This window comes from Pavona decussata, unplaced genomic scaffold, assembly GCF_977016875.1.
Source record: "Pavona decussata unplaced genomic scaffold, jaPavDecu1.1 SCAFFOLD_563, whole genome shotgun sequence".
Taxonomy (NCBI): Eukaryota; Metazoa; Cnidaria; class Anthozoa; order Scleractinia; family Agariciidae; genus Pavona; species Pavona decussata.
This window is the reverse complement of record NW_028145845.1, coordinates 210,001-227,359: the sequence shown is the minus strand read 5'-3', so window position 1 is coordinate 227,359 and position 17,359 is coordinate 210,001. Positions and strand designations below refer to the sequence as shown.

The 17,359-nt window shown below is 38.5% G+C and overlaps 2 protein-coding genes across 4 annotated transcripts in view; one reads left to right on the top strand and one right to left on the bottom strand.

Moving 5' to 3' along the window:
- The first annotated feature begins 861 nt into the window (after positions 1–861).
- LOC146449865 (tyrosine kinase receptor Cad96Ca-like) lies at positions 862–11,107 on the top strand. Of its 3 annotated transcripts, XM_085101020.1 has the most exons (9): positions 1,015–1,354; positions 4,163–4,279; positions 4,742–4,926; positions 5,352–5,471; positions 5,840–5,916; positions 6,246–6,286; positions 6,651–6,747; positions 9,852–9,948; positions 10,935–11,107. In XM_085101020.1, the coding sequence occupies exons 1-9, from the start codon at positions 1,189–1,191 to the stop codon at positions 11,088–11,090; spliced, it is 1,056 nt and encodes a 351-aa protein (XP_084957146.1). In that variant the 5' UTR covers positions 1,015–1,188; the 3' UTR covers positions 11,091–11,107. The 3 variants fall into 3 exon arrangements, 2 of the variants coding, with proteins under 2 accessions (XP_084957147.1, XP_084957146.1); XR_014860486.1 differs by lacking the exon at positions 6,651–6,747 and having other exon boundaries at positions 862–1,354; positions 10,935–10,984; XM_085101021.1 differs by lacking the exons at positions 9,852–9,948; positions 10,935–11,107 and having other exon boundaries at positions 862–1,354; positions 6,651–6,751.
- Positions 11,108–14,212: 3,105 nt separating this feature from the next.
- Positions 14,213–17,359, bottom strand: part of LOC146449864 (uncharacterized) — a 28,075-nt gene continuing 24,928 nt past the window's right edge. Inside the window, exons 5-6 of the mRNA XM_085101017.1 lie at positions 16,714–16,761; positions 14,213–14,885 (exon numbers count right to left, since the gene is read on the bottom strand). Of these exons, the coding sequence (XP_084957143.1) occupies positions 14,719–14,885; positions 16,714–16,761 (215 nt within the window). The 3' untranslated portion in view covers positions 14,213–14,718. The remainder of the gene's footprint in view (positions 14,886–16,713; positions 16,762–17,359) is intronic.

Genomic DNA, 17,359 nt, shown 5'->3' with positions numbered 1-17,359 from the left:
TCATATGAAGTAGCTTCTTCTCAAAATTGAGCATCACCGGTATTGCTGGAGGTGATTTTCTTGATAAGAATCCGAACGTTTCTTTCTGAGCGCCGTCAGCGCTAGGATTGAGGTAGAAAAATGTTTCCCATCTCATACGCCTTCATAGGTGCTCTATTTTTTTTTTCAATCAGCTCACGTTGGTAATCGTTCTCAGATGGTATTGGAATGTTCTTGGTGGGGTTATCGAATTTTGTTGATTCCATTGTAACAGTCGTTGCGTAGAGTGCTCAACATCAAAGGAGCTTCAATATACCAGTTGATATGCACGTCTGTTTGCAAGAGTGCTCAATATTGACGCAGGTGGGGGTTATTGGGTGATAACCGTCCTGTAAATCTGCACCACGTGACGTAAAGTTAAGCCAATAAAATCGCACGGAAATTAATGGTTGGTTATAAAAAAAAGCATATTAACGCATGTTCTGCAGAGGGGATTGTTTTGGTGCAAGTCTATTTTACCTGATCTTGTTATCGTAACACAATATTTAGAACTGTAGGCTAACATCATTGGAAAATTTATCAATAAATAGTTTTTCTAATCGTATGATTATTTTAAAGATATTTTAAATAAACTAGTTACATGTTTGTACAGAATTCCTTGTTTTGTGTCCTAGTGAAAATTGTGTTAATGTTATGAACCGACAGTAAATATTTCTAATGAACTCTAAATGCAGCTATTTTTTTTTCCACAGCTGCGGCCAAGTAAGTAAAACTGTAAGAATTGTTTTAGCCATGTGGTGTAGTTGTTTGCATCAATGGCCAATGTACAAGAGTTCCAAATTAATGGAAATGCGCCAATTTTTTTTTTACCGGGATGTAGTTGAAATAGCCCATGATTACAAGACGGTCTCATGATTTGCACCCTACCTACACGGCAAGAAATCTGTGAGACCGACAATTGAGAACGCTGAGGGCTCTGGAATTTTTCTCCAGACTACTACGCTGACTCAGGTTTTATTTCTTTATCACAAAAGGCCCCAAAATTCGTCTTAGTGTCTTGATTGAAACACTTGTTGAATGTTTAGGACGCGAGTTGATACGTAGTCAGGCAAAAAAGAGTAAATTATATGGTCTTATTATATATTAGATTAAAAACACCTTTTTATAATTTGAATATCATCTAGTCAAGATGAAGAGCAGGGAAATGAGATGGATGTTTTGGATCATGAAGCGGATGAATGGGAGATTTCACGAAACCGCATTGAACTTCGGGAAGTCATTGGCACAGGGGGATTTGGAGCAGTTTGGCGAGCAGCCTTGAGCCACCCAAACAAAGGACGTGGTAAACAAATTGTTGCAGCAAAAAGCTTCACACGTAAGCTCCATTTTATCTTTTTTTTTTTTTTTACCATAAAAACTGAACTGTGTGTATGACAAACACAGCTATCCACGAGTATTTTCCTATCGTACACGCTAGCCATGTCTGGTAGAGCCAGCAGCGTTGTGTTGAAAAGGGCTTGCAGCGCATTAGGTCAATCTGTTTTTTTTTTTTTTTTTCGAAAATAAAGAGGAAATTAATTAGTAGACACGAGAATCTTTTGGGTGTTAATGTATGTTACTTGCGACCTCGCACACATATGCGGAAAATACCGCTAAGAGGTCGCGGTGGTCCTGGCCATATTGTGGGGTGTACGCTCACCTTGTTACCACTAGGATACTTTGATTTCGTAAGCCCTTTAACAAAAATAAGGGTCGCTTTAAATGATTTTAGATGTTCCGGAGATGAATTTTCCCCAGATGACTTTAATTAACATCAACTCCGGTTTTGAAGCTTGGATTGTACAATAAACTAACAGACAGCAGATCCATTATTTTAGGGCGATGTTCTATTGCCATTGTGTTTTTGATTGCCTCACATCCATTTGATAGTGCTTTGATAGTTACTCCGACCAAAATCTCTCGACCAAAGACATTTTCAGGACTTTCAACCAGATTTGTCTTTAAACACTACAATATTGCTAGATATGTAGCCTTGTGGCAACTTAAGGTGGTAGACTTGAGTTTCGGTATCAATTTGACTTTGTCCAAAATTTACATCAATGGGGAAATTTTGTATTATTTGGCGTAAATCCGAAAGATAAGGACTTTCTGTTCACCCGATGAGGAGAAAACGACAACAGCATTGGTTGTTATGGTCCGCCATTTTGAGCCGCCATATTGGATTCCAAACGCTAACGCATGCGTACTTTTGGCATTAGCAGAAACAGCAAGCGCAAGTGCACGTGGAATCTTCGACGTTCGTGGACAATCATTGACCTTTTGACGCACAACGGGGACATATAAACTCAAAACAGCATGATCTGCTCTGACTGCTCTCAGAACTTTCAGTAGCAACTGACGAGATTCATTTAGAATCAAAACTACCGTCTTGCCTGAGATATGACACTAAACACTTGTCAGAAGAAATCGCTGTAGCATCCTAGAGAGTTCCACGACAGTTACTGACTGTCTTAGCTTTTAATATCTACCGGATGCAAGCTTACCTACAAAACAATGGAGATACATGTCAGCTCTAAGAACATAATACTTGCCTTTCAGTCACAAAGCGACAGAGTTGAAAACAACTGCAAGAGGCCAAAGCTCTAGAAAGCGAGAGACAACATTGATCAACTTTGTAAAGACGTGGATCTGTTAGACTCTCATATGCGTGATAAACAAACATCCTGCAATCTCACCGCAGAAAAGCATCAAATCACGGGTTACGAAATCCTCAGATCCCATGTCTTCAAAGATAGCATTTGTTTAGTGCCGTGTGATATCTTGCTGTTGATCCGAGCCGGTAAACCTAAACAGCATAACCAATGGCATATGAAAAACTTCTCCTAACGGCTCAGAATAATCATTAAGAAAACCTCCATTCAATTCAATTCAATTCAATTTTATTTGCCATTAACAAAAAAATACAACATAAATACATTAAAGACGACACACAATATTCTTACTATTACAATATTCATACTTGACTATTTACAATATTAAATGTGTTAAAGGCTAGGAAGCCTATATAGAAGCCGGGGGCTTATTAACTATAGGCTTCAGAATTAGAATTCAGTGTATTTGATTTTTTCCCTTCATGATCAAGATGAAAATCATTAAGCAGAGCTAAGGTACCATTAAAGGCTTTATTACAACTCTATTTGCGAACTACAGGAGTCGCGTTGGCCCGTCAACACTTTTTGACACGCCGGTTTCTACTGTAACCCTTTACCCACGGGCTCAAAGTTCCACGGTTGCTATGCATGATGTCATTGTTTACGACGCCATCTTGAAATCGTAACAATAGACAGGAAAGATTGGAGATTTTCGTTGTTTTCCGGCATATAATCGGCCCTTTTGTAACACAAACATTTTAAACAGCGGTTGTTCGATGATAATTCAAAATGGTGCTTGATAAGCCAGGATAAACAGAGAGATTTCTGGGTTAAATCGACGTATTTTAATGGCTTGAACAGACCGCATTATAAAGTACTTTAAAAAATATAGATGTAGATTTATCATATCTGGATGAAATTTGCGTGGTTTATTATTATGAAGTAAAAAAAAACTGCTGCGTGCCGCGAAAATTCATGACATTTTTTTTTTCTTTAAAACTTGATATCTACAGAAAGAAACGGTCTTGCAATCCGGGCTCCCGCAGGTTTTTTCCTTTTCGGTGTGGGAATAAAACTCCTGTACTTTTTTTTTTTTTTTAACTAGCCTTTAGGGTTAAGCTGTAAAACGAAGAACTTTTATTTTTGAGCCTGCGATTCAAATGGCATTTGTCACCTTAGGTGTGAAAATTATCACCTTGGAAATTATTTTTTGGAAAGCTCAACTTAAGTGCTCTTGGCCTGATACATTTTTTCTTCAGCCAGTTTTCTCAATTTTGAGAAATATACATCCAAACTGGACGTGTTAAACTTAAGTCTACCAGCTTAAGAGTCAGAATGGCTTACCCGTACATGTCCAAAGAAGCAGGCAAAACAAAGTCGCGAGCTCGTAAGCTTATACGCCGGTCAAAAACTTTTTCTTCTTTTGGGGTGCCGCCTATTGGACAGTACAGACAAACCTTTATGATATTGTTGGGAAGTATAGACTTAAGGTAGTTTTACCAGCAGTCTGAAAACATTCTGATTTCATGCAGCTACTTCTGGGGAGGAAGGAAGAAAAGCACTGATGAGGGAAATCGACTTGGGAAAACGTCTTGCCGATAGTCCTCAGCCTAACATCATCAAATTCATCGGCTGCGTCACTACCGAAAGTAAAGAGCTATATTTTTTGTTTAATTGCTTGTAGTTAGGTATCTTTTTGCTTCTTGTTAGCTGGGTTTAGCTCAGTGGATTTATGACTTCACTTCGCGCAGTATGGAACATGAGCAGGCGTGCTTTTTTGTCAAAAGATTAAAACAACAGCAGCAACAACAACAAAGATCTCGAACACGAAATGGTAAAAAAGCATTAGTTCTAATTTACTATCTTATTGTGCAAATTTATTTTTTTACCACTTTTCAGTCAAGCAAACAACCTAACTTGTTGGAAACAGTCATAAAGTAGATCACCTTACTGAATTGTCTTTTTAGGTTTTGTGTTACAAGGCCCATTACCCATAACAGCTGCATTCGCATTTGAGATTTGCGATGAGGTGCAAAGAAAGTTAAGTTTTAATGCTTAAAAAATTATAATATGGTGCCAATGTCTTTATCATTCTGTATTTCTGCGCACAGTTCACCCAATTCTGATCGTCGAGTACTTGCCCCAAGGAGATTTGTTAGGTTATATGAGAAAAAGCCGAGGAATTAACGACAAGTATTATTGCGGGGAAGGCCAAGCTCGGGAGCTGACTACATACGACCTGGTAACGTTTTCGAAACAGATTGCTACCGGAATGGTGTTCCTTGGATCTAGAGGGGTATGTGTTTGTAGCCAATTGATATAGAAACGGAATAATCTGTGCATATTTCTACCTCACTATTAGATGTTATGCAAACCTTGTTTTCACATTTGCATAGAAATAAAGCTTAGTTAAGATAGTCAATAACCACTGCGTTTAGTCATCATGATCTCATCGCTCTTTAACTCCTTTTATATTTGTTGTCGACTGAAGGAGAAAAAAATAAAATGTTTGATGATTATTAGCAAACGAAATTTGTCTGGGACCACATTTTAACTTGAAATTAATTAACTGCGCATTGTGTTGCAATTCCATTGTAATAAAAATGTTTGATTTGTGAAATCAAAACTACGGGTTTCTTCTCAACTTATTAGTTTGTTACCTACAAATCAAAAACTCTTTGGGCGAAAGAGATCCTTTTCATCATTATTAATTGCCTTTAGGTAGTCCACCGTGATTTAGCAGCACGAAACGTCCTCCTGGATCGAAACTTTGTGTGCAAGGTGACCGATTTTGGCTTGGCTTATCAAAACTTCAAATATGGACATGGCAAAGCCAAAAAGGTACACTATTTTTGGCAATTATCCTTTCAGACAGCCTTCAATATCGCTTAAACAAGTTTTGCTTTTTTTTTTTTTGTTACTAATTTACAGCACCGTGCGCAAACTGGAACTTCTTGTTTTTGAATGGGCTTTTCTAATTTGAACAAAAAATTCTAGGGACTTTATGAGTAAGAGGTCTAAACACACAAAATGTTGATCTATTGTGCAACTTTAAATAACGGATTGGTTTTAAGAAATATCATGTCCTTGTCGTACTTGGAAACGGTTGATTGGCATCTTTTAGCATAGCTTCGGGCCATTGCTATGTATTTAGTGGATTAACATCATACTGCCTTCAATTTAGAACTGTTTTGACGATTGTCTTTCAGGGCTGCATACCAATCAAATGGACAGCGCCTGAAATACTTTTTGGGAATCCCGCAGGGCTCTCCACCAAAAGTGATGTGTATGTAGACGTATGTTTGTAAATAAAGCAAATAAAATCATGCAACACAGAAAATTAACAGAATATTATTGTACATCATTATAAATGAAAACAAACAAAGGAAATAACTGTTCAGCAAGTTGTCAATATAATAGCTACACTAGCTACGATTTCATTCACGGAGTGAAAAGTAGACCAACCCTTCTTACAGTACAAGCAAAAGCAGATTGTTTTTTTTTTTGTTGTTGTTGTTGTTGTTGTTGTTGTTGTTTTGTACTATTGCGGGAATGAAAAGTTAATTAACAAGGGCGTCTCAGACGTACTCAGTCATTTGCATCTTTACTCCGTAGGTGGTCGTATGGGGTCGTTCTGTACGAGATATTTACCATTGGTATGTTAACTTTCACTATTTATCGTAGAATTAACAACCTAGACAAACGTTTGAGAAAATGTGTGTCTGACCACTCGATGGAAATCTCCTTGACAGTTTTCTCCTGTGGTCCTCCTTATTTTTCAGCATTATACCAAACAAAACAGGACAATTGTTTTTCATGAATTTTTTAATTTTTCTGCTTAAAGCTACAAATGTTTTCAAACCTCACAAGACTGACAGCAGTTGTCCGTCCTTAATCTCGAATTGACTCCAAAGTGAAACTGAGTATAGACATAATAAGGCTTACACTAGGAAGGGATTTAAATCGGTTAAGGAATGGGCTTGATAATTACGGAAACTAAATGATTTTGGCAATTAACAGGGGGAATTCCATATCCGGACTGGTCTGAAGGTCAAACAATGGAAGAACTAAGAAAAGGTTACCGCATGCCGAAACCCCCACACATCAAAGACAGTCTGTGAGTTTCTGCTGTCACTTTATACCCACATAGTAATTAAATAATTTCTGATTCCCATGTCTTGGTAAGATTGCCTACTTCCTTAATCATTTTCGCTGTAGACGAAGGATTGGGTCTGTCCAACAAAATAGTGATAAATGTTTAACGTCTTTCCGTGACAGCCGTTCAGCCTTTTACCCTTCCCCCTTGAGGTTCCATTCAAGGTTATGCTGTGCCATGCTCTATGGGACCCTACGTACTGTGTGTCCCACCTATGACTATTTCTGGATTGATAAAGTCCATGATTGGCTTCTGGTTTGTTCTCTTCCACAGGCGGCTTTGGAAATGCGGTCAGGCCACTGAATATATAGCATTTGCCTTTACTTGCCCTTTCCTAGCTCCCAGGTGGTGGGAGCCAATCTTGCAATAGAAATATTTGCCTTAGCATCTTTATCACTTACCGGAAATGCTGCCAAAGGGTCTATTCAGTTCGCTGTATTCTAGAATAGGAATACTATAGTGGTTGCTCAAAGTCCCTCACAAGAGGTTTTTTTAGTTACCGGAATACAAAACTGAGTCTCGAATATCGCGTTTGAACATAAGTTTCAGATACGCGCTTTTAAAGTATACCTAAGAGAAGAATTTTTAAAGGTTATACCGTTCATATGAATTCTTATTCGGAAATACGGTCAATCGAATACAACCTAATTTTTTCGTTTGTCAATAATGTTCCTATTTCATTTAATGGAAGTGTTCTTGGTGGTCTTTATTCAGCTTCCACTAGACTTAAATCTGGCGTCTAGGATCACTGCTTTTAATTCTTTGAGGTTGAGGGTACAGATGTGGTCTTCATAGTCCGGGTCCTCAAAGTTCTTCCTATCTTGTCTCCGCTGACCTTCCAATTAATCTAAGTCTCTCATAACGATAATATCTCTCCTAGGAATGTTGCCCATGACGCTTTGCAAGAAAGTAGAAGTTTTCTTCTTCCGCAATATTCGTTGGTACAAATAAACCACTGCATTGTGGTCAATTTCTAAAACTTTGAATGCAAACTGGTGTTTATCATCCTCTCACTTTGTGGTGTCCATTAAATCAGACTTCCCTTAGCTCTCTTTGCGAGCATGATTCCTACTCTGTTCATGTGGGTACCTTCTTCACTCTTGGCGGTCCAGAATAGACCATGAGAGGAATTGCAGTAGAGACGAGTCCAAACGTTGTCCATCGCACTTCACCTAAGCTAGGCATCCCCTCTGTGTACCTGTTCATTTCTCTTGCTGCCTGTTTTGGTCTGTCTGATTCTAACGGAGTCCGCTCGTTCCATGTCCCCATCCATTTGACATGTTTGAATCCGAGAAGGCTCATCAGTGAATCAGCGTTCATTGTAAGTCTGGTTGGTACGCTTCACATATTCTTGTCTAGATCATCGTCGTTCCTGGACCGTAGTAATTCCAGCGACTTTAACTTTAGTTTCTGCAATAGGGCCCTTTTTTCTTACAGATTATTTATCGATCGCCCAACTATTTGCCTGGAGGGCCAGGAGACCCTCTTAGTCAGGCTTTCATCCATTATTAACTTTCCGGTTTTGGCCTGACGCTTAACGATGAAACTCTCCGTGTCACTGAGACACGCAAACCTCCCTTCCTGGATAAGGCGGTGTCCCATCGAGGTTAAAAGCTTGGGAAAGAGGTAACATACCTTTCAATACACATATTAAAACTGGTGAAGTAAGCAATTATGTAAAACTATTTTTCCCTTTTGGAAGAAGTGAAAGAAAATAATAACTGATAATGACAGTGATCATAGGCGATTGTCAGTTTCTCTCCTGCTTGCATCTTGGAAACAGTCAGCGAATTGTTTCACCAACCAATATTAAAACTAGAAATTAGTTACTCGCATAACCTCGCGAAGGTAGGGCTAGGTGGACACTTGATTTCTACTTTGGTTGTACTGCCCGTTATATTACAATTTCTACGCCGACTCCGAAGAAAGACATGATTGTTGAGAACCAGGACATAAGGAAACGGCGCCTACACGATCTCAAACAAATCCTGCTGAGGAAACAATATCCAGCTGAGATCAATGACTACTGTGTAAACAAGGCCCTCATCCAAACAACGGAAGAGTTGAGAAGGGTGAGAGAGCAAGCAACGGAAAATAACCTCCTTTGCCTGGGAACAACTTCCAATCCGAACAATCCGCAACTATTTCAAGAAAACACTTCCTATACTGAACAAAACTCCTCATTAAAATCCATTAAGAGCAAGACCAAAGTAATTCACAGTCACAGTTTTAGTATCTTTATTCGGCGCAGAAGTTTACAGTTTCTTTATATTTTCGCTCGGATTCGCGCGGCTTAGTTCCGCTTGGACCTTCGGTCCGACAACGTTATTAACCTCGCTTTGCGGGGAATAAATTACATTTATACCGTAAGTTTTCATTCATGCCTGTTTCTTTTTCTTTACTTAATGGACGATCATCAAGATTTTTTTTCACTGTATTTTAAATCATCACTATCACCACCACCACCACCACCACCATCATCATCATCATCATCATCATCATCATCATCATCATCATCATCATCATCATCATCATCCTCATCCTCATCATCATCATCATCATCATCATTATCATCATCATCATCATCCATCATCATCATCATTATCATCATCATCATCATCCATCATCATCATCATTATCATCATCATCATCATCATCATCATTATCATCATCATCAGCTGCAGCAGCACTATTATTACCATTGTCATGACTTGATTGTTTATTAGCAGACACGTTTCGCACCTCATTATTTTTATTTTTTGTCATTTTCATTTATAAAAGTCTAACATCCACTGCTCCCTGGCCGAATTTTCTTAGACCAACTCGATGGTATCTGGAAATGGGATAAAGCAGCTTCTCGGCTGATATAAGAAAGCCAAAGTTTATCAAATTTTATCATAATTGAGACCATATTTCCAAAACTTTGTTTTCGTACCATGAATTATAAATCCCTTTCAGAAACAAAAAATAAAAAGCTGAAATCTCCCAAATTGGTACTAGAAAATTTTGCTAGGAGTTATAAAAGATCTTGGCAACAACCCTTAAATAAAATTGTTTGTTCTTAGGTATCATTTGATGGAGTGGTGCTGGCACGAAAATCCTGACTTCCGACCTCCGTTCGAAAAAATTCGACAGAGATTGCAAAATTTCATTGAAGAGAAGGTTTGTGGTGTTGACGTTTACAGTGACTGTCAAAGGGTGTCCAAAGATCTTTTCGTGTTACGAGATACCTTCCTTTTGGTTGGAAAAATGACTCGAACTTTGGCAACCAGCCATGGACGGCAGTAAAGCAAAACCGAAGCAAACGCAAAATTACTGATCACACCTAAGTGAAAATCACTCTGTTGCCAGGATTGTCTATTTTGACGAAATAAGTTGTCTGTAAGACTTAAGAAGACGCTTACAGTTACGTACATGACACTACAATTCTCAAAGAGAAACAATATGGGACTTTCAAACAGCAACGACATAAACTATATAATGAGAATGCGTGTTTAAATAATAATATTCATAGGTTCGACTCCTGTTGGGAAAACCAGGATTTCTTTTTTTTTTTTCCAAGAAGTCCTTTGTTAATGACTAATAAAATAAATACATTATTCAACAGACTTAATCGAAACATCACATTTCTTTCCAAAATATCACCCATCGCATTCAAATCTTAGCAGTATACAGGACCCTTGTCAAATCAACCTTGTTTTGGATAGTTCCCACGAGTCACCTGTGGCTTAGTGGTACTGATTATTTAAACTGGTAATTAGGAGTTGATAGTTGCGACTCCCGTTAGGAACACTCGGATTTCCTTTTTTTGATTGAAAAAAAGGAATACTAATAAAGACGAAGAAAGAAAAAAAAAAAAGAAAGAAAGAAAGAATACAACTATCAACCTTCAACAAGTCTGCTTATCACCTGCCCCTACTTAAGCTATCCGTGCAGTATTTTCATCTCCAATTATTGGGATCTCTCAATCTGCTTCATTATTATTACTATTATTATTATTATTATTATTATTATTATTATTATTATTATTATTGGTTGAGGATAGATACGTTCATTAAATACCTGGAGCTATTATGATCTGGCAAAAAAGGGCACAAGAAATAAAAATGCTAGTGTTGAAAGCCACATTTTTGCTTTAAATAATTTAGCTGTACCTGGAACTGGTGGATGACTCAAAGTACAATGGAGCTATGTACTCGAAAGCTGAGGATGAGGGATCAGGAGCTGCTAAAGAGAAAAAACCGGTGCCTCCGCCACGCAAGATGCCATTCACTAAGACGAAGTCGGCAAGTCTTCGATACTAGCTTACCAATTGTCACTTCCAAGGACCGATAGACTAGATGCTAACTGAGAAGTGTGAAATATATTTTAAGATAATGATAGAACAGCCTTGTAAATGTCTTTAACCACTTTAAACTGAAATCAAGGTAATCGTAGAGGACAGACACAGCAAACGTAGATATAGTGAATCATTCAGTAGCATGCGAGCAAGCTGTCTTGGGGGTGGGGCGGGAGGGGGAAAGAGGAGAGAGCTTGCAACTATGTCTCAGGAATTTAAATGCCGCCCCCAATACTCCCCGCGGCTCCTTGCTTTCCTAGCTGTCAGAATTTGGCCAATCAGCGCAAACCAGAAACGATAGCAAACATAAACAAACATGTGAAAGGTTCGATGTTATCAGATACACTTCGAAAGACGGGAATCCTTGCTGACAAAAACTATAGTTTCTCTGACCAAGTATGCCTACCGTATGCCACAAAAATCAGAAAATTTAGTAAAGGACTTAACTTCATTGTGAGCACACTAAAAGCCGATTGAACAAAAGGTCGAGGTCACAAATGTCGTTCCATGGGGTCAAGCGAATCTTGCCGACTGCAATGTCAACGCCACAAACTACTGGACATAAAAAATGTCGAAAACTGGACACAGTCCGGCCGGGGAAAAAAGATGCAGTGAAGAAAATCGGAAGGATCTCAATTTTGCAGCCGAGTCTCCGAGAACGAGGACGCAATTCTCAATATCGACAATGTGGTTTCATTGGAACACTCAACTCGTGTGAAATTTGTGATGTTGTGAACGAGTAGCAAAGCAGACGTCAGAGTGCCAGATCAAAAGGAAATCATTGCGCTTCTAAGAAACGTTGCCCTAAAAAACTGGCAGCTCGCTGCCAACGCCATACCAAAGCACTCGGAATTGACTCAATATATTCAGAAAACTTTAATTTGTAGCGTAAGCTGAAAGATGTTCAAATTGTTTTAGGCCGAGCCAAACACCAAACAAAAGCTTAAATTTGGCCGACCTTGATTCTCCATCTGAAGTATCGGCAATCGAAGCGGCAGCCATCCCAATTCTTCTTGCTTCTGCGATCAAGTAATCGATAATGATACTTTGCAATGGGCAAACAACCAACATTGTTTGGTGTTGATTCCTTTCAATTGCTGTAAAAGGTTAAAAATATCAAACTTGTCGCAAATCTCGTGGGTAAAACTGCAAGAACATCGCTACTTTATAGTAAAGCATTGGCAGCTTGACTTTGCTCGGGTTTTAATTCCAGAGAAAAACTAAGTTATTTCGTGAAATTCTCGCAACCTTCACAAATAGAAACTCCGCCACCATTTTTGTGCTGTCAACACGACGCACGCGAAGGGCAATGACGTAAGCACTAAATTCAACATCCACCGATCAGCATTTTGCATCGACTTTTTCGACGAAGACATCAAAATTTCTGAGACATAGTTGCAAGCCCTCTCCTCTTTCGATCTCCCGTCCCCCACCGCCAAGAGAGCTTGCTCGCAGGCTAATCATTGAGATTTGAAAATGACCAACGATATGGAGGCGTACGTACCCACGTACGTACCCAATGGAAATAGAGGAAACATGCCTACGGTAATTTTGTTTTTAGATGCTCAAGGGATCTTTTTGCTGTTGTTGTTAATTACTTTTGTGTTGCTAATTATTATACAGCATACTCATATGCAACAATAAAACGCCTCCTTACTAAATCTATCTGAGAATTTTCAGTGAGGTAAAAATTAATATTCAATAGGTTCTTTTGCTTATCAGACATCCCTGCTTATTAGACGTCTCGTTTGCTTGTTAGACTTCCCTGCCAATGCAAGGAATTACTGTGATATTCATAGCCATCTGCTGTTCATTAATATAACTCACACAAAAAACAAAAGTTATTTTAGAGAATGAGTAACCAGCTTTATTACAACCGGTTTGCTTATTAGGCATTCCTGCTAATGCAAGGAATTACTGTGATCTTAATAGCCATCTGCTCCTCATTAATATAACTCAAACAAAATAAAGAACGTTATCTTAGAGGGTGAGCAAATTAAGAAGTCGGTCTGTTATCATTACAACTCCTTGTGCAATGACTAAAATGGTTTAATCATAATGACATAAGGCTTCTTCTTGGGTATGCCGTAGCGGTTTTTGTAGATCAAATAATTAGATTAAGATCAATATCCCTTTTTTGTTATTGGTCGTCGTAGAATGGTAAACTGCCCAACCTCGTTCCCAGGGACGTGAAGAGGAGAGACCCTGAGGCCGAGGCTGGTAGGGTGCCATGGAAACTCGACTTAGCTAATTAGATATGAGCTTATCAGGTTGAGAAGATAACGAGTAAATTCTAAAGTTCGTGTGATGTTACCGCTTGGGTTAAAAAGTTATTTTCTTGTAGTTGTTAACCATTTGGTATAAATGTCTTAAACTGGCGGGAAGGCAATTAGGAAAATGACATAATTGAGCCGTTGTTATTTACTTGGTGTTTCAGCGAATAGCTTAAGTTGTATAATTTATAATTCAGAAGAAATCGATATAATATTGCCTAGGATATATTCGTTCGTTAACCATTTTTATTATTACCTTTATTACAGAATAGTGACGCTCACTAGTAATAATGATAATACAAAAGTTCTTATTTGTCACACTTATCAGTGCTTTGTTATTGAAACTCATTTACTGATAAGTTATTATAAATTGTCCAGGCCATGAATGGTCGCAATTAGTAAGTTAAAATTTGGATACTTTATTTGTTACACTTATTGTCGATGCATGCGAGATAGACAAGATAAAATAACACTTGACTTGCTTGGAAAGAAACCACCATTTTTCTGTGGCAATATTATTAAACAAGCCACACGAAGCTCAAGGATATAACATTATGTTCCTTATCGTAGCATGATCATGAAAAAATAAATAATAAAAAAAAAAAAAACAACAAAAGCAACAAAAACAAAAACCAAAAAAAAATACAAAACTAGCTAAGAACAAGTAAGTAATCTAAGTAATAAATTCGTTGTAAACATAAAACAATAAAACAGTTAAAAGTAAAAATTACTTCGTCTTTACTTCTTCTCTTCAAATGTTACTTGCAAGACCCATCAGAAACCAAAAATTTTGTCGTCAAACGTGTAGGGCTCTAAAGAAGCTTTTTTGAAATGGTTGGGTATTCTTTTTTCAGGGTAGTGCACTTTATTGTGCTCTACCCACTGTGTCGTCGGGCATGAAAGAGTGAGTGAGGCTTCGTAGACAAACTGGTCCGTAGTGCGCGCAAGGCTAAAATGTTGTCAGCTAAATACAGTCAACATTACCTTTCTCGAGCACACCTTGCTATTTCCAACAGAAACTCGTTTCCTTTGGATAATAGTGGAGCTCCCCCCGTGGAGCCCTATAGCTAAGAGGTTTTGGTAAACCCATCAGTGAGAGAAATTTTGGTTTAGTTATGACGTAACTTCCGTCCGACCGACCGACCGTCCGCCCAACCATACGTACTTTCATCCCCGTAAGCCAATGTAAAATGAGACACTCAAAAAAAGCAAATTTGCTGAAAATCCTGCTGCAGGCCGCTTTTTTACGGCGGGAAGTTACATCGCAAACTGCGTTTTAGAAAACAATAAAAATAATGATAATTGTGACAGAATACAAAGTCAATTTTTGTGAGCAATTGACTTTCCCAGCTCAAGGTCCCGGCTGTGTGTGTATGGTATGGCGTGTTTGTCGAGGAGAGAGATCAGATTTTCACTGACCCATGCAAAGTCCTTTAAACTGTAACTGATGAGCAGTTTGTCGTTTGCAACTTCCTCTTCTGGAAAACCTGTTTTGAGAAACAAATCACCAAATTCTAAATTATTAATTAATTGTTAATCACATTGTAACTAATGAACTAAGGTAAGATGGGACACCTTTATTTATACTCAAATGTTTTCTGCCAAATCCCATGCCCTTTTCTCACCAACCCTCAAGTGACTAAATGGTTAATTAACAGGTTAAACTGTGCCCCAGGTAACTGCCCGCTGCTTAATGTTTTTTTTCCTGAACTCTGCATGCTGGTCTTTCAGCAGATGACCCGCTGGGATGAGTCGACAAATTCTTGTCACAAATTAGTAAAATTGCTATAGTTTTTTTTTTCTCTTTACTCCTCGATATATGAGTTAAATGTTTTAGTATAACTTACTCGCGATGTTCTTCGAGGTCCACTTTTTCTGGATGTAGCGGATATTGACTAACGTGGTCATAACGAAGGCACCCCCTGCTGACAAAATAAAATGGGCAAGATCCACTGCCTTCCGCTGCCTCCTGTGGAAAATTAATGAAATCGTGGAACATCAAAGTGAGTGAATCGTAACTTTGTTTGTCCCGTTCCGCTATCCGTATCAGTTACGATCTCATCCCGAACCCCCTTGGCATGAGACGAATCAGTTTCTGTCCTAATATTTTCTGTATTTCACTCTGACAAACTAGTACATCCCGCCTACATCAATTGTAATTTTAGCCCTAATTGCATCTTATCGCGACTTCCTTTGAAATCTTTCGTTGGATGGCCAAACGGACTCGGACGAAACGCAATTTAGACGGAAAAAATTAACAAACGTTCTTACACGTGCACCCAACATGCGCCAAAGAAAGACAATTTGCATCTAGCTGCGTTCCAATACCTACACTAGCGCTAGATCAAATTGAATGCATGTCGGCAAGCTATTAGGCGCAAGTCCCAGCAACAACAATTTACTTACAAATTCAGATTATATAAGGGGCTTGTCCCGCAAATAGCCACAAGGCGGAACAAGACGGACACAAAAACATCATGCAAAATAATTACATTAAATTACAAACATGCTGGAAAACGGAAAACTTTAACTTTATGTAATAACGCAGATTTAGATAAGACTATGCATCAAAATTAAAGTAAATTATATGTAATTTTTTTAGTATCATTAATACTACAATAGAAAAGAGAAGAAAAGGGAAAAAGAGAAACGTCAAAACTGCAAATTGTCGCAAGTTTAAAGTAACTCAACCTGCACCAATCATGCACTTCATATTTGAAGTTTATTGACACATTTTGATGCTGTGTTCATTCGTTAAGGATGTGAGTTTGAAATTGGTAAGAGGGCCTCGCGTCTTGTAAATTGCTCTGTAATTATTGTTATGATTACACAATTCGCATTCCCACGGATCATTCGAATGATTGCAGACCGGAGCGGGCTCCACTCAGCTTTGCTACTATTATTGGCTAAGTTAAACTACTTTGGTCATGCTTTCATTACTGCACGAATTTGTTTGTGGAAGTAGCTGGCGTCCGGCCCTTAGCGACTAAAAACCCGGTGGGTGCGGTGGCACTCCCTTAAATAAGCTATATAGATGCGTGTCCCCCCAAATGGTGTGCGTTTTGAGCTGTTTTGGCCTTATGTTGGTATAGGTGTTACAGTAAGCACAATAACATATATGGGCAAATTAATCTCTCCATATTCAAATGAAATCGGCGATATTTCAAAACTTAACATTCGACGTAATAAAGCCTGAATTGCCACTTTAGATATGCAAATGCAATTCCTCCAGGTCTGAAAAAGAATATGGATTGAAGAATCCAGGTCTGAAAACAGGTATGGATTTAGAAAACACAGGAGAGTTAAGCCACTGACTTGAGTTTGCGGAATGACTTGTCCGGGATGTAGTTGGAAACTCTGTTGCTTAAAACCAAAATTTGTACGTTAGAAAATAATTCGAATTGGAAGGGCGTATGAACATTATTATTGAATTAGCTTGAACTGCTTTGTACTTCATGTGAGACAGTTTTGAACTTATATCTCCTCCTTCAAGCAATCGTTGAAGCAAGAGGCTTATTTTTCGTGTAATTCTGATCGAGTAACACATTTGATGACAGTTACTCAGGGTGAGCCATTCTGTGTTTCCGCCTGTCAACTAATATATTTTGTCAATGAACGCAAAAGAGCGGCCTACCATCCGATCGACTGACCGACCGACCAAACCAATCAACCAACCAACCAATCAACCAACACCAACCGACCAACTAAACGACTGAACGACCAACCAAACAACTAACCAACCAACAAAGAAACTACCCGACCAAGCAACCAAAAAATTGACTGAACGACCAAACAATCAACCAACGAACTAACCTAACAACCAACAAACCAATCAATCAACCAACTAACCAACCAACCAACCAACCAATCAACCAACCGACCAACCAACTGACCAATAAACCAACCAATCAACCAACCAACTAACCAACCACTAACCAACCAACAAACCGACCAACCAATT